The sequence below is a fragment of the Nuphar pumila genome, chromosome 1 (genome assembly GCF_984573655.1).
Source record: "Nuphar pumila chromosome 1, dmNupPumi1.hap1.1, whole genome shotgun sequence".
Taxonomy (NCBI): domain Eukaryota; kingdom Viridiplantae; phylum Streptophyta; class Magnoliopsida; order Nymphaeales; family Nymphaeaceae; genus Nuphar; species Nuphar pumila.
Genome location: NC_143249.1, coordinates 12626359 through 12653185, shown reverse-complemented (window position 1 = coordinate 12653185; position 26827 = coordinate 12626359). Strand labels below are relative to the sequence as shown.

The following is a 26827-nucleotide window of genomic DNA, read 5'->3' as shown; positions in this document are numbered from 1 at the left end:
TATAAGGGTTGCTACGCCCATAGATGACTATGATCGGAATAGCCGATCTAGTGTTTTAGTTTGGTTTGAATGAGTATTTGAGAGAGTCAAATGAGCGATAATTAAAATATACAAACTTGTGTGGTGTGTCAAAAATTAAACTCAAACTAGGGCTTAGAGCCCACTACAATTGTAAGTTAAAGTTCTTATTTGCTTAATATTTATTACTGGGTTGTTGACTCACCTTTTCTATAATTTATAAGTTTCAGGCATATTAACATAGGCAGAACGTGACCGGTTACTTTTACTTTAGTAGAGTATTTAGTAGTTTTTATTTTATTGTAATTAAACATTTATGTACTTATTATTTTTTAATGTTATGAATGATGAACATTAGAAAAGAAAATGAGTTATTTAAAAAAGAATGAAAAAAAATCATTCATGTGAACTCTGTATGCTTTTCATCTGAAAATTAATACCAACCAGACTCGAACTCTCGAGGTCCACATTGGGGTGTTACAGTCACCTACAATAATGTGAAGTAAACAAAATTCATACTACATCATGGTTTTAATTGAGTGAAGTTGAACGTTGAGAAGCCTTCGTGTCTAGCAATCTTTTCACCACACCCTTCATTGTCGGTCTTCCACTTGCATCGTCTGTGGTGCACCGCATAGCAATTAACCACACTTGGCTCACTTCCACTTTAATTGAAGAGTCAATGAATTCAGCTACAAGGATTGGATCAATGATCTTGTTGACATCATTGGTGTCGTTTATGGCAGACCTCACCCAACTGACAATGTCTCTTTTCTCTCAGGATCCAATACTTTCTTTCTAGTTAGCAGTTTAAGCAGGAGAACTCCATAGCTATACACATCAGATTCTTTGCCTATCATGGTTGTAAATGCCATCTCTGCTTAGATGATGGACAAAATAAACCAGGCAAGCAAACTGATATGTTAAATCAAAGTAAACTAAAATGGTCTTAACTTTAATGAACTGCCTAGTTATAGAATTAAGCCAGATATTTATCATGATTAGCAGTTCTATAGCAACACTAGATATTTTGAAACAGTAACAGAGGATAGCACGTATCTGGTGCCATATATCCTCTGGTTTCCACTACAGAGCTGGAAGGAGGTCTTGCAGATGAGAGTTTCATGAGCTTTGCAATGCTAAAATCTAATATATGAGGCTCCAGTTCAGAATCAAGTAGTACATTTTTTGGCTTGATGTCCCTGTGTATGATAGCAGGGTTACAATCATAGTGCAGATATGCTAACCCTTGTGCAGTCCCTAGAGCAATTCTATATCTCATATTCCATTCTAGAGGTGGAGGTGGTGTGAGCTCATGTAGAACATCATGAAGGCTTCCATTCTCCATGAACTCATATAAGATTAATCCATGGTCATCTGTGAACCAGAAATTCTCCAGCTTTACCAAATTTCTGTGATTTACATTCCCAACAGTTTGAATTTCTCTTATCATGCTCTTGTTGGCTCCCTTTCAGCCTTTGAAATCAATCTTCTTCACTGCATATGATCTCTCCAGACCATGTGTAGCTTTATAGATGGTGCCATGTGCTCCTCTCCCAATTATGTAATGCTCCTTCAAGTTCTCAGTGGCTTTCATTACTTGGTTCAACATAAAAGATGACACTTCCTGCAATTGTAATTCCACCACAGTTTGAAGCGAACGGCTACGTTGAAGCAATTTGAAGACAACCAATAGAAGAAGAGCTGAAGTAAGCAGAAAGAGCCCAAGAACTGTCACAACAATCACAACTCTAGTCATGGTATGCTTTGATTTAGTAGTTTTGTAAGGAACCAAATTGCTTCTGTTATCACAAATGATGTCATCCTGAAGACAAGGAACGCAGAGTCCTGAATTGCCTAAAAATGATGTAGGAGAAGAGTTGAGAAACTTCATCCATGAGTACGGGACCAGTGAATTGATTATAGGAAACGTTCACTCCGAGTAGGGAATGAAGAGTCATCAACGACGATAGAGTACCAGTCAGATTGTTCAGAAATATATCCAAACATTAAAGCTTATCCAACTGCCCTAACTGTAGTGGGATTTGCCCAGTTAGCCCATTGATACTGATATTCAAGCCAATATACAGGCTTTGTACTTCTCTCAACGAGGAAGGGATATCTCCTCCAAGCAAGTTTCCACCAAGTTGGAGTTCTAACAACTTGTCAAACACCGATAAGAACTCGGGTATCCCTCCAGTCAACCGGTTCTCCTGGAGAATCAAATTCTGAATTTTCTTTAAACTTGCTAGGCTAGATGGGATCAAACCGTTCAAGAAATTGAAACCAATGTCCAGTATGTATAGTTCCTTGCAATTGGAGATCTGGGTAGTAGTTGGCCATGGAGATTATTGTGGGATAGATTCAAACGCTGCAAATCTGTAAGGCTTCCAAGCTCTTGAGGAAGGGTACCACTAAGCTTATTGGAGGACAAGTCAATCGATGTGAGATTAGTACAATAACCAATGCTGGTAGGGATTGCACCCTCAATATGATTTCCTGTAATCTCCATAGATGAGAGGCTGCAATCCTTGGAGAACTCTGGAAGACTTCCACTCAAATTGTTGTGACCAAGTATCATCCTTGACAAACTTGTGCAGTTCCCTATTTCCACAGGTATACTACCATTGAAATGGTTATGCCCAAGATCTAGAATCCTTAGCTGCTTATTCAAGCAAATGTTGGGTGGTATCAATCCAATGAACCTATTGTTCATCAAATCTATCGACTGTAAACTACTATTTGATCTGAAACCGTACGGTAACATACCAGAAAGCTGATTATTGAACAAAGAAAGGTTTGTTAGCATCTTCATATCAGCCAATTCAGAAGGCACCTCCCCGGAAAGGTTGTTATTATAGAGAAAAAGAACCTTGAGGTTCGGAATTTTCAGAATTTCATGAGGAATTCCTCCATTGAGAGAGTTACTAAACAATGAAAGTGTCTGTAAATTACTCAACTTACCAAGCTGAGAGGGAATATCTCCATGGAGCTGGTTCTGATACATCTGCAAATCTGTTAAGGATGTGCAAATGCCGAGCTCATGAAGAATCGCGCCCGACAATCGGTTCTGGGAGAGGTAGAGCATCGAGAGCTTCGTCAGCAAGCCGAAGGAAGACAGAATAGGGGCGCTTAACTTGTTATTTACCATGGCCAATGCTATCAATTCACTGCAATTTCCCAACTGCATTGGGATCTCACCGCTAAAACTATTAAAGGACAATACCATCATATTCAAGCTTCCACAGCCACCACCACTCAACTGAATTCTTCCACTAAACCTGTTCCGGTGCACGTCAATGTAAGCAAGGCCTTCGATTTTGTTCGAGCTTGCCAACAACGCGCGCTCCAGCTGATTATTGAACAGATAAAGATCCGCCAATCGGCTGCAATTGCCACCGGATGAAACCCATTGTTAACACATTAAAACAAAAAAAAATAAATGGTAAAATAATAAGTTCCTTCTACTTTCTTTCTTTTTTGTTCGTTCATCCCTCATCGCATCGCAGGGTTAAACTCATGGTTTTGCAAATAACAACAAAAATTACAAAACAAAATCCATAAGCACACTCTTATCTCTCTCTACTTCATCTTGCCATGTGGCAGCCCTTTGGTTATGGAACCAGAAAACCATGAAACATCAAAAATTTCTCTTGTACATACATTTTTTTTCGATAGATAAAGCTCAGATACCTACCAGTTATACAACCATACCATTGGTATTCGAACCTACAACGTCCCAACATAAGGTGACGTTCAATAACAGTTCGTGCCAGATAAGCGGAGCCTTTGTTGTTTTTCTTGTTCATGTGTCAATGGGTTTGTTCTCACTTACGTTATAAAGTTGCGTCTAGAGTCTTTTTTAGCTTTCGTTGAGTCTGATATAAGTGGCTCGGTTCAGGTTAATCAATACTCTGAAGGGGTAGCTCGTATACTTGAACTGTAAGAGGCCTACGGGCTAAATTGTGAATGAATTAAATGCGTTGAGCTTTTTTTTGTTCACTCTCGTTGTGATTGCTTCTTATGATTGCAATTCATCTCTCTCTATTCTCTCTTGCTCTCTTGCACTCTGATTACAAACTTTTGTGGCTGGCAAGCGAGTGACAAGAAGGCTTGCGGCGATAAAGAAGGATTGTCGTGCCACGCTGTCCGATTGAAGAAAATAGACTTATGACAAGTGATACCAGAGCCCGTTCTCATGCTGAAAAATGAACTCTGGAGTTGGTGTCGATAGACGCATCGACAGGATACAATTTGTAAGCAAAACATTATGATGCCCAATCAAAACTTACGTAACACCAAAGGCAAGACAGTTGTTGAAGCTGAGGAGATGGGTTCACCTCGGGGCCAAGAGCAAATGGTTGCAACTGTCAACAAGCTAATGCAATATATGACTTTGCACGAAGAAGCGATTTCACGCCCTGTTGGATCATTCGATGGACTGAATGTTGTAGTGGCGAGCCTGCAAAAGCAAGTGATATTACTGATAAGAGAGGTCACTTCATTGACAACAACAGTGGTTGACTTGCAGACTGAAGTAGGGGAGCTTCAGTTTAAGAACCGCACATTGCAGCGGACAATGACCTTAAATGGGGAAAATGGTGAGAGGCCATCAAGGATTAATGTGCTAAGATCAGCAAAGTTCAATAGTTCTCGCAACAGCAAGGTCATTGAGAACTTCTTGTTCCAAGTAGAAGATTACTTGGATATTCAGAACGTGACAGTTGAAGATCTCAGAATTAAAGCTGCAATAGCTCTACTGGATGGAGATGTCATCGCTTGGTGGAAACGAAAAAGCAGTGACATGGAGAGGAGTCAATACGTGATATACAACTTTGACAACTTCAAAATGGAACTGCACAACTACTTCATACCAAAGAATGCGCAAAGACGGGCTTATAGGATGGTGTCAGTTCTTAAACATAATGGTTCGTTGCAAGACTATGTCAGAACGTTCCAGAAGCTTATGCTTGAGGTGCCTAACATGCCAAATGAGGACAAGCTCAGCTGGTTCATTGTGGGACTTTAACCATGAGCACAGTCCAAAGTGAAAAGGAGCAACCCCAGTATTTTAGAAGATGCATATATGACGGTCAAACACTTAGCTGACACTCAGTGCAAGCCCTTCACCTCGTCAACCAAGGTCAGAAAGAAGCCTGACCACAGAGGCATGAAGGATAGCGACATGACAATAAAGGTGAGGCGTCTATATCGCACCAATTTGATAAGAAATAGAACTTTAAAAAGTACAACAACAGTAATAAGGGAGCAGTTGTTACTTGTTGGTTCTATGGCGATAGACATATCGCCAGGCAGTATTCGAAGCGCTTTGTAAAGGACGATGGACAAGTCAATGCAGCACAAACAAAATGCAGTGATACTGAGACCATGCAACGAAGGATGGGGGTCATGCGATCGATTAATGCAGCTAGAAGTTGCATAGCTGAAAACATGTTGGTCAATAAGGAACTCATGTACCTAGAAATCGTTACGAATGAAAAATCTACTTCAACAATGGCAGACTCCGAATCACACACAATTTCATCTCGTGGGAAGAGGCAAAGTGGTTAGGCATGAAGCTTGGGCCAAAGCAGAGGACAATCAAGACAGTGAACTCTAAGGCCAAGCCCATCCTTGGTGAAGCAAGAAATATGGCTATCCAAATTGGGAGTTGGGTTAGCAAGGCCAACTTTTCTGTGGTGCCCCTGAATGATTTTAAGATGATTTTGGGTATAGAGTTTCTGCGCAGCCAGAATATGATACTGTTGCCAATGTTTAACTCGTTGACGATTATAGGGTCAAACCTGTCACACACAGTTCAGTGCCTTACTCAGAAAGGCAAGACTTCAGTGTTAATGACAATGCAATTAAAGAAAAATGTTAAGCGTGGAGAAGAGACATTCTTAGTTGTCATGCACACAGAAGAAGGAAAGGTGCAAGCAACATTGTCGTCGACCCTAGCCCTATTATTGAAAGAGTTTCGGGGGGTGATTCCTCCAGAATTGTCGAAGCGTCTACCACCAAGACGCGAGGATGACCATAAGATTGAGTTGACCTCGAGAGTGAAGCCTCCCGCAATGGTTTCATATCGCATGGGGTCAACTGAGCTGAAGGAGCTGCGTAGATAGTTGTCTGAGATGTTGGATCGAGGCATTATTCGTCCATCAACAGCACCATTTGTTGCCCCAGTCCTATTTCATATGAAACATGATGACTCCAAGCGATTATGTGTGGACTACCGTGTGCTAAACAAGGTCACGGTAAAGAACAAATACCCATTGCCACTAATAGCAAACTTGTTCGATCAGTTGGGTAGTGCCCGAGTCTTTTTAAAACTAGACTTAAAATCGGGTTACTGGTAAGGGAGGATTGCAGATGATGATGAGATAAAGACAACTTGTGTCACCCACTATGATGCTTACGAATTCTTAGTAATGTCATTCGGGTTGATGAATGTTCCAGCCACATTCACGACCCTAATGAATCAGATTTTCTACCCTTACTTAGTCAAGTTTATGGTAGTCTACTTGAATGACATCATGATCTATAGCAGCAACATAGAGGAACATGTCGGGCACTTGCGAACAATGTTTCAGGTGCTAAAGGTGAATGACCTCTGTGTTAAATGAGAGAAGTGTCTCTTCGGTCAGGAGGAGATCAGCTTCCTCGGCCACGTTGTGGGGCGTGGTGTACTATGCATGGATGGGCAAAAGATAAGAGCCATCCAGAAATGGATTCCACCAAACAAAATGCAGAGTTGTGATAATTTCTTGGCTTGATAAATTACTATCGACAGTTCATCGAAGGTTATTCTCTCATTGTTGCGCTCCTCACGGATTTGCTGAAGAAGAATCGGGTATGGCTCTAGATAGGAGCCTGCCAAGATACCTTTGATGGCTTGAAGAAAGCCTTGGTGAGAGAACCTGTGTTGTGATTGTCGAACCACACAAGACCCTTTGAGGTCCACACAAACGCCTCAGACTTTGTCATCAGCGAAGTTATTATGTAGGACGACCATCTGATCGCATATAAGAGTCATAATCTAAAGGATACAGAGAGGCATTACATGGTGCATGAACGTCAGAAGAAATTCATCGTGTATTGCCTCATGACCTGGCAGCACTACCTTCTGGGTGCCCAATTCGTCGTCAAGACGGACAATGTCACCATGAGCCATTTTTAGATACAGAAGAAGCAGACGCCAAAGCAAGCTTGATGGCAGATATTTTTAGTTGAGTTCGACTTTGCCTTAGAGTACAAGGTTGGGAAGACCGATGTAGTTGCGGACGCCTTGAGCTGCAAAGCTGAACTGGCTGTTGCGCATGTAGAGCCTTCTGAAGTGCATTTGGAGAGCGCTTTGTTGAAGCTCATCCGCGAAGGTATGCAGCAAGATCCAATGGTGCAACACCTTGTTTCTCTGGTGCAGGCAGGAAAGACTCAGTGATTTTAGCTACATGACGGCCTCCTCGTGACAAAAGAGAGACGCATCTTCGTGTCGCAGTGGGGAAGCCTCCGCCAAAAATTGCTTAAAGAGTGCCATGATACATTATGGACCAGCTATCCTGGTCAGGAGCAAACTTTAGCACTCCTTGAGCGCGACTACTATTGATCGCAAATGAGAGACGATGTGGAGGGGTATGTGCGAATATGCCTCATCTGTCAACCAGACAAGGGAACCAACTAGAAAGCAGTTGGTCTCCTTGAGCCTCTATCGATTCCAGAACGTCCTTGGAAGAGCATCTCCATAGACTTTATTATTAGTTTACCGAAGGTAGATGGCACCAGCTCAATCCTATTGGTAGTTGATCATTTCTCAAAGTATGTCACATTCATCCTAGCTTCTAAGGAGTGCCCTGCAGAGAAGACTGCAGAGTTGTTTGTAAAGCATATAGTGAAGCATTGGGGTATACTAAAAAACATTATGAGTGATCGTAATGCTCGTTTTATGGACAAGTTCTGGAGTGAAGTATTTCGGCTACTTGGCTCTGATTTGCCGTTTTCAACAAACTTCCATCCACAGACCGATAGGCAAACAGAGTGCATCAACGGGATACTTGAGCAGTACCTTAGGCACTTTGTCAGTGTCAATCAGAAAAATTGGGTAAAGCTCATTGATGTGGCACAATTCTATTATAATCTACAGAAGAGCGAGTCTTCAAGCCACAGCCTGTTTAAAATAGCCACGGGATAGTAGCCACTGACCCCACACACTCTTGTCGTGCAAGAAAATGGAAGAACATCCTTCACCTATCAGTTTGTTCATTCGAGACTGACATGAGCAGAATGAGTTAGCGAAAGCATTCCTACACAAGGCGGCAAAGAGAATGAATAAGTGGGCGGACAAGCATCGTCGGCCCGCTAGGTTCCAAGTTGAGGACCAAGTGTTGGTGAAGCTTTATCCTGGTCGCACAGGTATCTTCCGTGGGCTACGGACGACACCGCAGACTGATCAGAAAGTATAAAGAACCATTCACCGTCACAAAGAAGGTGGGCAAATTAGCATACAAGTTGGAGTTGCCCCCAAATTTCAAGGTGCACCTGGTCTTCCAGGTGTGCAACCTCAAACAGTTCCATATAAATGACGGAGATCCGAAACGTAGCGTGTCACAATGCACTCCCATCATGCAGAGGGCTTTGGAAACACAACAGGCCGAAAAGCATCTCAGTCAGATCCTTCGTCACAAGGTCAACTACTTGGGCAAAGCGAAGAAATACCTAATGCAGTGAGAGAAAACAACAGAACCTACGTGTGAGCCAGCTTTTCGGATGAATAGCCGCTATCCGATCGAAGTCAGGGCTTACCATAAAATAAATGCAATTGAGGACGGCGCATGATTTGAAGGGGGAAGCATGTTCCCTTGTGACTTACATTGTAAAGTTGCATCTAGAGTCTGTTTTGCTTTCATTAAGTCTGATGTAAGCTGCCTGGTTCAGGTTAATCAATACCCCAAAGAGGCAGCCCATATACTTGAACTGTAAAAGGCATATGGGCTAAATTGTGAATGAATTAAATGCGTTGAGCTTTTTATTGTTCACCCTCATTTGATTGCAATTTTTCTCTCTCTATTATCTCTTGCACTCTGATTACACGCTTTCACGACCGACAAGCAAACAACAAGAAGGCTTGCGGTGGTAAGGAAGGACCATCGCAGTGTGCTAGCCTATTGAAAGAAACATGCCCATGACAGGGTCAGACGTTTGCTAAAACGGTGCCAACTTTGAGATGTTGATACAGGTCGAGTTTGGATAACATAAATCAGACCCATTCATACTTGATAAATTAATGAATTTTAATGTTTTATATAAACAAAATGCAAATATTTTCCTTTTAAGTACATATGTCAATGGGTCATACCTTCACCAAACTTAGGTGAGTCTTGATCTGATTCCAACTTTGAGGTGTTGATATCAAGTCCAGATCCAGGTCTGATTAGATACCATAATCCAGATCCTATTCATACGATTTGGGTTTGGTATGATATTTCATAAACCATACTCAGCTCCATGTACTAATGAGACACTATAGTACCTACCGGGATTGTTAATTGGACTACTTTACTATGAAACTCGTATTCAGCAGGATCCAATATAGGTGGAGATTGGGTCATGCCTGACCAATTGACCTTGGTTCAAATTTGATCCTTATCCAAATGAACAATACGAGTTACCAAGAATGAATCAGATCCAAATACATATTAGGATGTCATCGTCTTGATCCCAGCCTACAAAAAAAAATAGCTATTTACAACCAATATGTATGGATGGACTATTAGCCCATGACACAGGATGGGCAGTGGGCACTCTTTACTTGTGTCTACCTGTCTTTCCCTAGACAATGTCCCATTTGTCCTTTTTTTCTGAGAGAAAATAACGTCCCATTTGTTTTCTTTGTCTTTTTATTTTCAAGGAAAAAACAAAGTCCCATTAGACTGTTTCCCCTCTGTCTCTTGCATTAATGAACTACAGACGAATTAAGGCAAGCAGAGTATTACCAAAAAGAGACGAGAAAACAGGAGAATATGAATGTGCATGAGAAAACATGGTCCACAAACAAAATTATAGCAGAACAATTCTGTGATGTCAATTTGTGCCGCTACAGGAGCACCAAAATTCTTGCGGTCGTTATTCATCGCCTATTAATATCTATTTTGACGCCAAAGAAGTAATAAATTCCAAAAAGGATGGACTCATAGTGCACAGGCCACCATCTAAAACGCCATGTCACAGGGACATGCCATTTTGTCCTCGTGTCGGTGACATGAGCAGTTGGTTCAAACAAACATTCATATGGCTATTGTTTTAAACTTTTAAAGATCTTTTAATATTTTTATATAATATTTTAATAAAATTAATTTTAAATATTAAAAATAGTTCTTTATTGATTAAAAAATAGAAATTGTCCCTATGTATCCCATTTTTTGAACTTACAAGTCAAACCTGCATCACATGTCCTCGAGTCCACAGATCCGTGTGAGATGGCTAAAAAGTGCGCCAACATAATAATTTAACCCATCATAACAAAGGGAGAAGGGAGGGGTCATATAGACAACATCCTATCTGCCAACTATGAGATGGAAGTCGCCAAGGGGTTTGGTGTAGAGCATCACCCTTTGTGCAAGCAGAAGTGTGCTGACTTCTTGAGGGCGAATGTAAGACCTTGAAGTTTTAGGTTGCCAGGACAGCGACCAAGTAGGGCAGGCAGAGCCAGTGCAACTAGGTCTTTAATTTTTCAGTGGTTTCTCTCAATAAAAATCAAATTAAAAATAAAAAAATATGAAATGACATCAACATAAAGCAACAACTTGACCAAATTACTTTATCACCTACTTTTCTTGATCAAAGACAAACCCCCAAAAAAAAAAAACTAATTTTCCACTTCCTAGGGATGGGAGTATCTTTTTTGTTGCCTGCGGTACTAAACTATTACATGATGTAAGTATTAGCTAGTGTACCAACGGGGCCTCAGCTTGCGTGGCATGAACGTCACCTTGTGTTGGGACGTTGCAGGTTCGAATCCATATGGTATTGTTGTGCAATTGGTAGGGTCTGCCTAACCCCAGTTTTCTTTGTTGAAAAAAAAAGAAGGTATTAGCTAGTGAATTAGGTCAAGCAGGATATGAGGGTTTTTTTCCTTCAACTATATAAATTTATTATCCATAAAAACAGCACCCGGTACAAAGACCTGCTCATGTTAGCTCAGCCTTCAATACTTACTATTATTGTGGCATGAACTAAAACTTTGAGACTAAGACCCCCCACTCCTGGGGCCCATGCTGGGCGCACTTGCACAGAGGAATAAATGCTCATGGTAATTGAACATTGACCACCAGTCTAGCGGCCAAGGCTTGATTGACCTCGTTTTTACGGAAAAAAAATCTATGATAGGCTACTCTTAGGATCGAGAATCTAAAAAAGCAAGAAAATATGAAAAAATCAAGAAAATTGCTAGAAATTACAGAAAATAAAAAGAAATTGAAATAACTAAAAATATTAAAATTCAATCTCAAATCAACTCTCAATTGTACACTCTACCTAGGGCTCTCATCCTTTTTATAGATGAAGTTTCCTAAATTTCAATCCAAATAAACTACATAATTTGATAAACTCCTAAAAAGATAAAACTTTTTTTTAATTATTCTAATTTAATTAAATATGAATATCAGATTCAAGATTCATTACAAAGAATACTAAAAATAAATATAAACTAAACTACATGAATCTTAAATGATCCAATAAAAAAAATGAACCCTGATAGGCATGGCTCCGTCATCACTGCCCCTCATTCAACACTCCATCACTTTCAAATTCTGAATCCGCTGTATTCTGCTGCAGTCGGGTAGATAGAAGTCATATAGGATCGTTTCAGAAACTAGATACAATAACAGTTTCAACCATGTACATGAACAAAGTTAGAGTGTGATAACTTGATTATTGAAGGGACAGCATCTTGACCGAGAGTCTCGAGACTCTCTCACCTTCGAAAGTTTGAATCCCACCAGGCGTCATCCGCACACTCAATACAGGGAGGAACAGTGTAGACAATAATAAGGGCAGTCAGGAATGCCTGTCCTCCTCATCATCAACCTCCAGACACTGAGCAGACCGTAGAACTCCTGTTAAAAGATGGCCCTAGAAGCATACGGAAGATCTATGCTAATCCCTAAAACCATAATACTTCGGTCTGGTTACGTGTAATGCCACAAAAAAGTCAAGTTGGATACGTAATCCATTCCCCCTTTCCCAGCTATGGAAATCAGACCCCAATTCATTCCATATTTAACAACCAAACATGGGCCCTTATCGTTTCAATAAGAACATCTCCCCCGTAGATGATGAACAAAAAATTCAAGAAGATTTTTCAGAGTCACACACCGACCAATAATAAACCACGAAAAGAAAGTTGGACGTCATATCATGCAGCCAGCGGCAAGTAGGATTATGTTATTATTAGAAAAAGGAAATTATTTTATTATTAATAATAAAAAAAGGGAGTAGAAAACTTTGATAATCCAAATATGACAGAGGAGAGATGTGGAGGTTTGTCCTGTGTACTGGCCCGAATCAACAACAAAATCATTATCTACTATTAATTATTAACTTATGAAACTCCAATTATAAGACCCAACCATCAGCACCTGATACTTTACCACAAAAATGACCTTCAAACTCCTAAATACCAATGTAACAAAAACGAATCAGTTACGAGTAAACACATAGCCCATTATTTACTGGAGGCGTACGACCAGATAAAAAATGCTCATTGGCATATATCAATATCTGACTTGAAGTGCTCACAAGGGCTCAGGGCTACGATCATCTGGTAGGGGGCACTTGTGGATGTCACAAAGTTGACCCGGTGCCACAAGTTTGAAACCCACAGGTGGCATCTTTGGCGGCAAGGACAATGATGGAGGTGAAATCCCCGGTGGGCAGGGAGGACCTCAAGAGTTTTACCAACTCAAGGCCAGCCAATGTGCTGCCAGTGATGCGAGAGTTCCCTTGGATTATCCAAAAAATGTCTGGCTAGGAACCAGATCTGATAATTGGACTGGACCCAGATCAACTAAGCACCGAGCAAGTCTAAGTCTCAACCCATACAATACGTGGATAGCAATTGGATGCCAATTTTCTACTAATACTAGCATACAAGGGGGACACGACACCCGAAACGAGAGTAAGTCAGATTATGACATAATTAGCCACTAACTGTAAGAGGGAAAAATAAGTGAATTTTTTTTAAGGTAAACACTGTTTACATGGACTGCATCAAACATATGATGGCATGATTTGGTTGTGTGAGTCAGAACCCTTCCCCAAACCATGTAACAGCCTTGTGGAGCCACCCAAGCCTATGGGTATTTCAAAGAGACGAATAGGCAACATAAGACCCATTAAGGGCCTCGCTGAATCACCTGAGATACATCAGGGGCCAGACCGAAGCACGCAGGCTTTTGGGAAGTTAGAACCAAAGGCCAGTGGCTTGGCTTCAAACTACTTAAACACCTTTCTCACGTCCTAAAATTCCAGTTGGATGCCATAATTTTCTGAGTTTCTCCTGAAGAAGCTGCAGTTTTTCGTTTACAAAACGGTGCTGCAAAATCCAGCCACTAGATAGCAACTAGATAGCACTAGACAATTCTACACAACCGGCTAGGATTAACAATTGTTGACGTGCTGAACTCACTTTGATCACACCATGAGTACAAAGAACTGCATTATTTTATACCTCAGCAACAGCAACAAACCTGGGAATGAACAAAAAGGTTGACTAAGATGGCTGAAGTTGAAACCAGCTTCCTCTGCTCTTCAACACAATATTCAAGCTGCACATAAAAATCAAGCATCTGCATAACAAACTAGGAACCAGAGTTGAACCCAAGAGCAGGTGAATCTGTAGTCAGAGGTGCATAGAAAATTATAATCAATATCATGGCCGCCATCGAGGGAAACCATGGCTTAAAATGTCAGGATGCATGCATTATTGCACGAGCATGTTCCATGTATGAGCAAGCATGCATGCATGCATGCATGTACACATTGATACTAAAATCTTCATGAGCATGAGAAGAGATGAGGCTGTAGACAAATGAAAATAGATGAGTAGTCATGAGAACAAGCAAACATTGAACTGAAGTAATGTTACTAAAATGTCATCCCTAATGTCAATGTAAAACAACTGCAGATTCTGAACCAAATTCCTGAGACATGCTCTACTGCCTATCAAACACACACTTATGCCAAACTACAATCCAATGTCTTCTATACATGCTGGATGCCGATGGTTCTGCTAACCAATAATGCTGCATGTATTGGCACCAATGATCACCATGCATATAGCACAACGAAAAATGAGATGATGGATGATGTGAGATGAAACATGATGCTCGCAATGCTGCCCATTCCTAGATTCAAATCTTCCGTTAGATGCATAAAAAGCAGAATACATCCCTTCAGGCTACTGGATAGGTAGGCACACCACCATTAGCATCAGCAACTCCATTTCCTCTGTCTTTCCTTTTCCCAAATGGATTTTTCGAAAATGTACCTACTGTCAAGGAAACAATGTTGCTACTTTTATATAGAGATCTGCAGTTATCCAACAGTACAAGTATGACACCAAAGCTCTCAGTAATTGCTAGCCAGAAGAAAATTGGCAGTTAAAATCTGAGTTTAAAAAACAAGAGTCAGCTTCAGGTCTTTAACCAAAAGGAAAGCATACTTCAGAAGACTGTCGAGGAGCTCAGACAAATGTTAGTTTTTGACCAGGTAAATCTTCAAGCGTGCATCAAACCCATGACCGAAGCTACTGGTTATTTTGGAAACATTACCAGGCCTATTGCTGATATTTAGGTACATGGACAACCAACAGACTCACCACAAATAAGAGGTAAAAAGCAGAAAATGTGAAAAAGAAATGAACCAAAAGTTATTTTCAATTATGTAAAGGATATTGGATGCGCATTCCACCACGATCGGAGCTAGGGATAACAGCTCCTTGTAAGGTTTGGTGTACGGCTGAGGCACTCTCAACATCCTGCATGGAAACGTAAACCAGAAGCATAAGTGGAAAAACTCACTGTCATTACACAAAGCATCGGTTGGTGACTAAGATGAATAACTATACGAGTATAATGGTTCAAATGAATACAAAGTTACATTCAAAACAAATAATTTTTTTTCCAAATAACCGGTGTTTTCAAGAGAAACAGCAAAGTGATCCAGAAGCATGAACCAACTCAGATGCTCCAAGACATTGCAACCGATACTTTTTGTCTACAGATTCACTTACCTCAAATTCAATGAAACAGACTGTATTTCTCTCCTGCCGCAAAACCTTCATTTGTTTGAAACCAGGCTGTCTGTATATATAGGCGAGCAAAAACCAAGAAAAATGGTTTATTAACCAAATGATGTTGGTTCATAACCAGCAGTCTAAGCCACAAAAACAATTCAAAGGGACTCATCAATGAGAAATATACCACTGCAGGGACACACAATTATGCATGAGTCCTGCATGACACGACACAACATGGAGTCTAAAAATTTGGCAGCATGAGCAGAACATGATCAAAGCCATGTCTGACTGAGTTGACCATGTTAGACATGATCAAGTCAGTGCCCATGGTTATATTTTGTCCACTTTTTTGGCATTTACCTGGTACGGTTGAAAACTAATTGAATGAGCACAAGTCAGCAATATTTTTTGCAAAAGATACTCACCAACCAGTTTGAAACACCCATAAAGAATAATGCAGGTTCAATGGCACGGCACAATGACCAGGAAAATCCTTCATGGGATAGAAAGTTTGCATAAAAGTTCTAATAGTTACCAAAATTTTATAAAATTATAATGCCAGATGTCGCCATAATTGCAATTACCGATGCATCCCCTGATGTTTGTTACAATGAATTGAATTCATTAACATAGCAGTCATCTGAAATAACCCCATCTATTGGTATTATGTGAAATTCACTTGATGGTATTAGATATAAGATTGTTAGTAAACATAAATGTAGTAATGTACATTCCATGACACTAATTGCAGTAAGTTGTAGTGTCGCCGCATCTACCCCAGAGATAATCATGGACATGCAAACATGAATTTATGATGAATCCACAGGGGATTATGCTACTATCAAATGGATCTGATTCATCTGTTTCCAATCTCTACGTCCAGCTCGGCTTGTCTCATTTAGCTCGAGCTCAGCTCAACTCCTCACAAGCTCAAGTTGGGTATAGCCTAAACAAGTCAAGCTTGCACAGGGCAAGCTTGGCTCTTGTTTTCCAACCCTACTCCCTGCTAATGCCAACCTCTCTGAGTGACATAGAAATCCTACTTTTATTTTCTTTTAATGACATGCAGTTTCCATTGATATAAAAAAAATGACCATAGCATCCTTAGCTGCCAATGAGTTGGAAATAACTGCTTGGCCTGTGTGTATATGTGTGCATGATCATGTCCTAATTTTCTTAAAATTCACAAATCCACATTTTGTATTCACGCCATGTCTAAATCTGCATCATGTTCATGTGACACAAAATAACGGAAGCAGCACACAGAAAGCAGCAGTAGAATCTTCTGAATTATCACGAAAGCATACCCACTGAACAAGCCCGTCAATTCTTCTTCAATAATGTTCTCTCCAAGATTACCAATAAAAAGAGTGTTGCAAGGAGGGTTGTCTTTCATATTCTGCCAAAATAGTAAAAAAGAAAAGTTTAGCTTGCTTGGATCACAGTCTTTAAAAATCAGTTTTGTGCTAAATCAGTTTTTGAATGACAATTTGCTTTAAAAAATTTCCAAACATTAAGGAGTCGTTTGTTTCACCTAATTTACACATGAGAATAGGGGTTTAAGTATGAAACCCTTCATTTTCGTACACAGGTGAAACAAACATGCCAACTCCATTTTCCTGTGGGGCCCACAGTCATAATGAGCTTCTTTTCAGGTTGACCATGTATTTACTATGAAAATCCATACACACCACGCCCCCTGTGAATGGATTTATGTATGCATTTTTCTCACACAGGGGATGGCCTTCCCATTTTCAGGTTGACCATGTATTTACTATGAAAATCCATACACACCACACCCCCTGTGAATGGATTTATGTATGCATTTTTCTCACACAGGGGATGGCCTTCCCATGATGGGATGCCTTTCCCATGAAGTCTTCTCTTATTGGTGGGAATGAAACAAACGACCCCTAAGAAACCTCATTCTTATTATTTTGCATAGTATCACAAACCACACCACCAGTCCTCTGCAAATTGTTGATTTTTCACTTTTCATTTTCAGGGGCAATCCCACCAATGGTAGTTTCAAAGTAGCAGGGGAGCACCATTAATGTTGAGGAACAAGACCTACTACCGTCTTCCCATTCCAAGAACGGAAAATTGCCAAAAAAAATGAGGTTTGTTGGAAAAATGAAGATTTCAGCCATCATTTTCTGGCAACTAGACAGTTCAAACAGCAGATGGTCAATTTTATTATTTTCATTTTCCAGCAGAAATCCAGCCATTGGTAGTTCAGCAAATAGCAGGGAATCATCATTTATGTTGGGGGAACCAAGCGTGCTATTATTTAAGGACAGAAAATTGTCAAAAAAATGAGTTTGTGGGAAAAATAAAGATTTCAGTCCTCATTTTTCTGGTAACTTTCTAACAAATGGTCACTTGGAAAGTAGTGTAGAGGGTGGGAGAGCACCTTCCCAATCATTTTCCGGCAAATCTATGGAAAGAATAGTGTAAAAAATGATGGATGAAAGTTCCACGGGTATGTGTGAGGAGAAGGGAAAAGAGAGAGAGAGAGAGCAGGGGTGCCGGTAATAGAAAGTCAATTTTGATAAAAATAAGTATGCCCATTTTCTCAGAACATGTTTGACCTCATGCTATACTCTTCGAAAGAAGTTCCAAGTGCAAGTGACTGTCAAACACTTCACATATCTATTTCCAAAAATTTGTAAAACAAGGTTTTAAGTATCATCAGAACTGGCCATTACTTTAAACATACCAGACGCCTCAGGTGTTAAAACCGACACCTAGGCAACCCAGGTGAAGCCCTACCGCCTGGGCTATTTGTCATAGGTGGTGGGGCCCTAGTTTTCTGACTAGGCACCGCCAAGCTTGCCTAGGTGCCTCCTAGGTTGTTCCCTGCAGTCATGGCTTTTTTTTGTTTTATTAACTATGTTGACCAGGTTTGGAATAGTCCAAACCTTGTCAATTGCCTATTAGGGCAACTATAAAAGGGAAAGGGCTAAGCCCTTCCCCTTTTTGTTCTCTCTCTCAATCATAGCAAGAAGAAGAGGAGGAGGAGACTACCAGGTACATTTTTTTTGCCCTTTTTCTGTTTTCTTTCTTCCCTTTTCTTTCTTTTTTTTTCCTTCTCTGCCCTCTCGCCCACCACCCGCTTCTTCTTCTTTTTCCCTTTTCTCTTTCTTTTTCTTCTTTTTTCCTTCTTCCCATATATTTTTTTTCTTGTTTTTTTATCCTCTTCTTTTTCTTCCTCCTCTCACCCCTCCACTCGGTTATATATATATATATATATATATATATATATATATATATATATATATATATATACTCTGTGTTTTCACAGGTATATAATCAGTATTTTCAGTTATATTATATAATCTGTTACTCGTATTATAATACCTTATATATAATCTATTTCTCCATATCTTTTTCACATGTATATAATATATGTTTATTTATATTAGTTATTATATGTATTCTGCACAGATACAAAGCTAAAAATATAAACATGTTACATGCATCTGTAATATATATCAGGTTTTTGCAGATATATATATATATAGAGAGAGAGAGAGAGAGACGGTTACACACTATTTTTATAAATAATTGTTTGTTTATATGTCATAGTTGCTTCATTCATTATTGCTTTTTATAATATATGTGTTTCATTCATAATTGTCTGTTTTTTTATATTATATTTGCTTAGTTCATAATTGTTTGATTTTATGTTATATTTGCTTTGTTCATAATTGCCTATTTTTATGTTATATTCGTTTTGTTCATAATTGTTTGTTTTTATTTTATATTTGCTTCATTCATAATTGTTTGTTTTTATGTCATATTCGCTTCATTCATAGTTGTTTGTTTTTATGTTATATTTACTTCATTCATAATTATTTTTGTTTATGTTTAACTCCGCCTGTGTATAACTTACACTGCCGGTCCCAAGCCCGGATAAAGGAGGAGGGTTGCGGTAGGCCTGTAACAGCCAGCATAAAAACTTAGTCATACCCTATGAAAATGAACCAATATGAGAATTTCGTTGGGGCGTTCCCTACTGAGCGACGCGTTGTACTCTCTAGGCCCGGAGGCAGTGATAAATGGGCAAGGGTTGCTAGGTCGTTGCCCAGAAGCGACACGTCACACCGGCGCCCGGGTGTGGCGTCAAATAGGCAAGGGTTCCCTCACTTTGTTGGACGGGTGGGAGTAAAGAAGTTAGTCCAAGACCATAAAATTAGGTTAGCCACTTGGAACATAGGGTCTTTAACTGGTAAGTTGGTAGAGTTAGTAGATGTTATGTGTAGGAGAAAGATTGATATTTTATGTCTACAAGAGACCAAATGGGTAGGTGAGAAAGCAAAAGTGATAAAACCTTGGGGATATAAGATTTGGTATACAGGAATAAATAGGAATAGAAATGGAGTAGGGATTGTTATGAGTCGTCAGTTTATAGATAATGTAGTTGAGGTCCGTAGGAAGGGTGATAGAATTTTAATTATTAAATTAGTATTAGGTACGGATATTATTAATATTATTAGTGTTTATGCACCTCAAGTAGGTTTAGATGATTCCATTAAGCATCAATTTTGGGAAGATTTAGATGGAGTAGTACAAGGGTTATCTTATGGAGAAAAGCTTTTCATCGGCGGTGACCTTAATGGACATCTAGGCATTAGTAGGGATGGATTTGAGAGTATCCATGGAGGCTATGGTATAGGAGAAAGAAATGAAAGTGGAGAAAGGATTTTAGATTTTTGTTTGTCCTATGATATGATCTTAGCAAACACTTGGTTTAGGAAGAGGGAGTCTCACCTAATAACAATTAAAAGTGGGGTTAATACGAGTCAGATAGATTTTTTCCTACTTAGAAAGAGAGATAGGGGTTGTTGCATCGATTGTAAGGTTATACCGGGAGAAAGTGTAGCTACACAACATAGAGTCTTAATTTTAGATCTTAGAATTAGACAATGCCGCAAAAGGGATAGACATAGGATAGATCCTAGAATTAAGCGGTGGGCACTGAAAGGAGCTAAACAAGGAATGTTTGTAGAGCAGGTAGTTAAGGAAGCTGATTGGTGTCTCGAGAAGGATTCAGAATCAATGTGGAATAAGATAGCGGGTGGCATGAGAAAAGTGGCTAAGGAGGTATTGGGTGATTCTAAAGGCAGTGCACCACTAGGTAAGGATACATCATGGTGGAACGAGGATGTCAAATTAGCTATTAAGGTTAAAAGAGAGTGTTATAGAAATCTAAGTAAGAGTCGTGATAATGAGAATTTGGAGAAGTATATGATAGCAAAGAAAGAAGCTAAAAAAGTAGTTCGAAACGCGAGGGCTAAGGTATATAAGGAGGTTTATGACAAGTTGGATACCAAAGAAGGCGAGAAGGATATTTATAGGCTTGCAAAGATGAGAGATAGGAAATCGAGGGATTTGGGTATGGTTAGATGTATCAAAGATGAAACGCAAAGGGTTTTAGTCAAAGATGAGGAGATTAAGGAGAGATGGAAAGATTATTTTGATAAGCTATTTAATGATAGTCATGCTCAAGATCTTGGAGACTTCTCCATTCCTTTTCATGAGATAAATCGTGACTTCATGAGCAAGATTCAAAAGAAAGAAATTGCAGAGGCTTTGAAGAAAATGAAATCAAGAAGGGCAGTTGGCCCAGATGGTATACCTATCGAGGCTTGTAAATGCTTGGGAGAGAAAGGTTTAGAATGGTTGACAAATCTTTTTAACAAAATTTGGCGAACAAATAAGATGCCTAATGAGTGGAGGAAAAGTACTTTGGTGTCTCTATATAAGAATAAGGGTGATATACAAGCTTGCACAAACTATCATGGTATAAAACTCATGAGTCATAATATGAAACTTTGAGAGAGAGTGATTGAGTCTAGGTTGAGGAAGGTTGTCATGATATCGAAGAATCAATTTGGTTTTATGCCTGGAAGATCAACTATGGAAGCTATACATCTTCTTAGACAACTTATTGAAAGATATAGAGAGAGGAACAAAGATTTACATATGGTTTTTATTGATTTAGAGAAGGCATACGATAGAGTACCTAGGGACGTTCTCTGGTGGACAATGATGAAGAAAGGTGTTTCTCTCAAGTACATTAGTATAATTAAAGATATGTATGAAGGAGTAGTAACCAATGTCCGCACTTGTGGAGGGGTGACAACCAATTTTCTGATAACGGTTGGGTTACATCAAGGATCTGCTTTAAGCCCTTTCCAATTTGCGATAATGATGGATGAGCTTACGAGATCAATTCAAGAAAATGTACCGTGGTGTATGTTGTTTGCTGATGATATTGTTTTGATTGATGAGTCTAGAGCTGGGGTTAATGCTAAGTTAGAATTATGGAGACAGACATTGGAAGCTAGAGGTTTTAAGTTGAGTAAGAGTAAGACTGAATATATGGAATGTCGGTTTAGTAAGCAACGAAGTAGTGATGGGAGTGTAGTGAAGCTTGGTGAGCAAGAAATACCGGTGAATGATTATTTCAAATATTTGGGATTCATCATTCAAAAGTATGGAGAAATTGACGGAGATGTAAATCATAGGATAAAGGTTGGGTGGATGAAATGGAAAAGTGCAACTGGAGTGTTGTGCGATCGTAGAATGCCATTGCAGTTGAAGGGAAAGTTTTATATAGGACGACTATTAGACCCGCTTTACTATATGGTACGGAATGTTGGGCTGCCAAGAGACATCATATTCAAAAAATGAGTGTAGCTGAGATGCGGATGCTTAGATGGATGTGTGGAAATACAATAAAAGATAAGATTCAGAACGAGGAGATACGTAAGAAGGTAGGTGTTGCACCCATTGAAAATAAGATGCGAGAGAATCGTTTACGGTGGTTTGGACATATTCGGCGAAGGCCTAATGATGCTCCAGTTAGAAGGTTGGAGAAATGGGAAAATATATTAGTTAAAAGAGGTCGGAGTAGGCCTAGGAAGACTTGGATGGAGATGATAGGAAAGGATATGAATGCTTTGAACCTCACCGAGGACATGGCATTGGATAGAAATGATTGGAGGAAAAGGATTCATGTGGAAGACCCAAAATGAATTTCTTTTTTGGTTCATATCGTTGACCCCAATTGTTTTGGGATGAAGGCATAGTTGTTGTTGTTGTTGTTTAACGTTATGCAATTATACAAAGTTTGTGATATGTTATATCGAAACACACACTTAAAATTCATTCATGGTCAATCACAATCTAAGTCACAAGGACTCGGCAAAGAAGGTGCCGCACCCGCGTCGACGCGATGCGGGTGCACGTGCGGCACCGGGTGCGGTCAACACGACCCTGGGTGCGGTCAACGCACCCAGGGTCATTTAGGTCCAATTTTTAGACTTTTTTTTTGCCCGATGAAAAGCGAGTGAGAGAAGGAGGATTACGGCAAAATCCTCCTGTAGTCTGAAGCCTGAAGCCCGATGCCGATGCCGATGCCGATGTCGATGCCGACAATCTCCGACTCCTTCTGACCGCTCCTCCTCAATTCTCAGGTATGTCTCCTTCCGACTTGCTCTCTCTCTCACTCTCACGGTCTCTCTTCTCTCTGTCACTCTCACAGTCTCTCTTCTCTCTGTCACTCTCACTGTCTCGTGCATAGTCTCTCTTCTCTTCGTCACTCTCTCTCTCTCTCTCTCTCTCTCTCTTCTCTCTTCTCTCTTCTCTCTTCTCTCTTCTCTCTTACTGTATTATATGTGGGTCATTAGCATCTAGGGTTTTTAACTTTTTATTTATAGGATTTTTGGACATTTCAAAAAAAAATCAATAATATTATTTGGGGGTTTTGGGCATTCCGAAATTTTTTCAATAATGTTATTTGGGGGGTTTGGGCATTCCTAAATTTTTCGATGAATTGATGATGCTATAGAGGTATATAGTTAATGAAATTTGTATTTATTTTTTTAGGAACTTTGACTATTTGATTTTGGGGCTTTTGATTCTATGCTAAAATGGGTTTTGTGGAGCTTCTTGATTTTTTATTTCGTATACAATCTATTTTATTAGTTGCTTATGCTTGATGACTTTAGGTCAAATGTTACTTTCATCTTTTTTAAAAAGTCGTTCTATCAACCATTGCTTAAAATGTGTTGCTATATTATGGGCATGTAATGGGTTTAATTTATTTTTTGGGGGATTGATTCATTATCTAAGTTCAGTTCATAGGATTATAAGATCTACCAAGTTACAGAAGGTATTGATTTGTCAATATTTTAAGGTGCAGTTGTTCACTTTCCTGTTTCAAGAAACACAAGGTATTCTCTTCATTCAAGTTCTTTTGCTGGTTGCTCTTCGTACAGGTGTATGCTTATATGTGTTTGTACTCGATTTTAGTTTCTGTTGCGTGGTCATAATTCTGCTGCAGTTTGTTTCATAACTCATTTAATGACACATGCTGCGGAAGGTTTAATGTTAGAAATATGAAGTTACATTGAATCACTCAAGCATGTATATGTTCATATAACCTGGTTAATGTACCCCTGTTTTGACCAGTCCAAGACATATAGTTGACTAAGAAAATGGTCTATCTGACTATGCCATGACTATGCCAACTTTGAAACTGTCAAGGTTTCTCTTAAATATATATAATAGTGTTACTGTTGTTAACTGTTAAAACTTCAAAATTATATATATATATATATATTTTTACATTTTTGCCCCTGCCACACCCCCGCACCCTAGGTTTTTGAAAGTGCCGCACCCCCGCCCCCCCGCACCCATGTGACATAGATCACAATTGTTTCTGTTTGTTACTCAAATTTTAACAATTTATTGTGATATTCTTACTTTTTTCAATGTTTTTTTTGGGTACCGCCTAGGCCCCGATTAGGCCTTCTAGGGGTCTTCCGCCTAACGCTTTTGACAACTAAGCTGGACGCCTTCAGACCTATCTTGCAGGTAGGAGTTTCACAACAAATTTCTTGTGACAACCAGGAAAGTTAATCAGACAAGCGTAAATGACAAAACAACAATCAGAGAGAGAGAGAGAGATCCTAAATGGTATGACGGGCATCTGACATCAAACGATCTGAAAAATTGTAACCAACTCAACTGATAAAATTTAACCATGCACATTACAGTCCAATATGGTCAATGCAAAGATGTACATAATTTAGGCAATACTGGATCAATTAAGAGCTGGATAAGGTGCAAACAGTCAGACTTCAGCTAGACTATGTCAGATCCAGATCCAAATCCAAAACAGAAATTTAAGCGAAAGGTCAGAATGCAAGTCCAGATCCAAGTTAGATGTGATACAGTGTAATTACATCCGCAACCGAAATCTGTGGTAGTACTGGACAGAAAAAGGTTGAAAACAAGGGTTTCCACGTGTAAAAACTTCAACTTGATCCAAATATGAATACATGTCCAAGATAAAATATTGATCCAAATATAAATACATGTCCAAGATAAAACATTGATCAAAATCTGAAAAATACCAATCGTATGAATCCAAATCTGATCCGAATAGTCTTTCGGGTTTTAATTTAGAATCCATATCTGAAAATAAAATGTGATACAAACTGGAAACACAACCAAATACAATCCATTTGCACCCCACTTGATAGAAACATTACATCCATACAAGAAACTATAGTTGTAGTAGTTTAAGTACTCTATGAATAAATGTCATTATCATAGTCAGAAACATTGGTGATATTTTGAAAATATTATGCCTTTTTATCATGATAAAAATACCACAAATCATGATGTTTCCAAATATCACCTATTTTGAGAAAATAGGAATTTTACCACAATATATATATATACTTATGAGTTAATATTTGGTGCTATTGAATGCACAGAATTATATGGAACTATTGAGCTAGAAATCATAGGTTCAATCATTATCGACTCAATCTAACAACATAGATGTGTTCAGGATGGTTTATTCGCTAAGGATCAAACCTTGGATTGTGTTATTTTGATCCAAAAATATGAATTTCTGAGTCATGAAATTTTAGTGCATTATCGACCCTTAAAATTTGAAGCCCTTAGAAAACTCGCTTATGTGTCACAATCATATGATTAAAGACTCATTTCCCACTAAACAAAACTTGTAGATCACATCCATAGGATTTAATCTACAAAAGAAATCTAAAACCTATTATTTTCAGCTCAATAATTCTATATAATTTTGTGCCTTCAATATCACCAAATATATATATATATATACATACTCACTAGAATATGAGAACTAATGTGAACCGCGATTTTCATGGATTTTTTTATCTTTTCTCTTGAATCTATAACCATAAAAATGTGATCTGCATGCTTGGTTTTATAAGAACCCGCTCTTGAATCGTCCGATTTTGATGCATGAACGAGATTTTTTTAAGGCTTTAAAATCAATGGCTCATAATCTTCATAAATATTCAAGAATTCAAAAATCACATTTTTCATCAAAAATACAAGATCCAATGGTTGATTCCTAGCAAATTCACCATGCTAAGCACATCCACATGGTTGGATTTGAAAAAAAAGTGTTGAAAATGCCCATATTTCTAGTTCTCATGTTCTAGTGACTCATATATAATCACTAGAATATGAGAACTGGAAATATGAGAACTAATGCGACATATATATAGGGGAATGAAAACCTACCAAACCTACCCACCTATGTCACAGGGACTCGACAAGGGTGCGGGTGCAGGTGCAGGTGCGCTCAACCCAACCCTGGGTGCGTTGACCGCACCCAGGGTCATTTTGGTTTTTTTTTGGGGTTTTTTTTTTAAAAAAATCCCTATGAAATGGGCCGCGGAATTTAAAAAAAATTTATGGTATTGAGTCCTCACATCGGGGTACCAACCAAGAAGAATGCCGGAACAAAAACACAAAAAGGATGAAGAAAGTATTTGGAGCAACGAGTGATGTGTTTCTTATCCTTCTTTGTTATTGTTAGGTAGGTAGAAGGGAAGAAGAAATTCCTGCAGAGAGGCAAACCGCATCTCATGGTGATGCAAGTCGAGGGGCTTTTGCAGGGGGCAAAAAGCTCTGGTCTTCTTCGACATGGGATTTCCATTGCGAGTGTTGCTGCTGCTCATGATGGCTTTGAGGAGCCTCCATTTAACATCTGCTCCCTCTGTTAACCTGATTTTTCTTCCGAACGCACAGACGAAATGGGCAGCGAGAGAGAGAGAGAGAGGCGTCTACTGTTTCCTATCGGTCTAGGCCTGTCCTGTAGTGTGTATGCGATGAAACCGAAAAGTGTGCCGAGGGTTGAATTATTAAAAGACGAAGCTGTCGATTTAGCTTTCTTATCTTATTCGTTTATTCTGCACACTGTTTGAAGCTTTTGAGTGTCAAGATTAGGGGTATCAACAGGTCGGGTTTACCCGGACCCGACCCGGACCAAGCCTTATAAGGTCGGGTATGGTGATAAATAAGAAGACCTGATTAAGATTCGGGTTCAGACTCGAAGATTCGATTAATCCCAGTATAGTTTGTGAAATTTTATGTCAGACCCAAACCCGACCTGCGTTTTGATTAAGACTCGCAATTTCTCAATGTAAATATGATAAAAAA

The 26827-nt window shown here is 39.2% G+C and overlaps 1 protein-coding gene and 1 pseudogene across 1 annotated transcript in view; both read right to left on the bottom strand.

Moving 5' to 3' along the window:
• Positions 1 to 451: 451 nt before the first annotated feature.
• LOC149848002 (uncharacterized) lies at positions 452 to 4258 on the bottom strand (annotated as a pseudogene).
• A 9883-nt stretch (positions 4259 to 14141) lies between these two features.
• The window catches only part of LOC149848001 (uncharacterized), a 34062-nt gene continuing 21376 nt past the window's right edge, over positions 14142 to 26827 (bottom strand). The window contains exons 6-9 of the mRNA XM_090013041.1: positions 16621 to 16712; positions 15308 to 15377; positions 14970 to 15052; positions 14142 to 14559 (exon numbers count right to left, since the gene is read on the bottom strand). Coding sequence (XP_089869167.1) covers positions 14469 to 14559; positions 14970 to 15052; positions 15308 to 15377; positions 16621 to 16712 — 336 coding nt within the window. The 3' untranslated portion in view covers positions 14142 to 14468. The remainder of the gene's footprint in view (positions 14560 to 14969; positions 15053 to 15307; positions 15378 to 16620; positions 16713 to 26827) is intronic.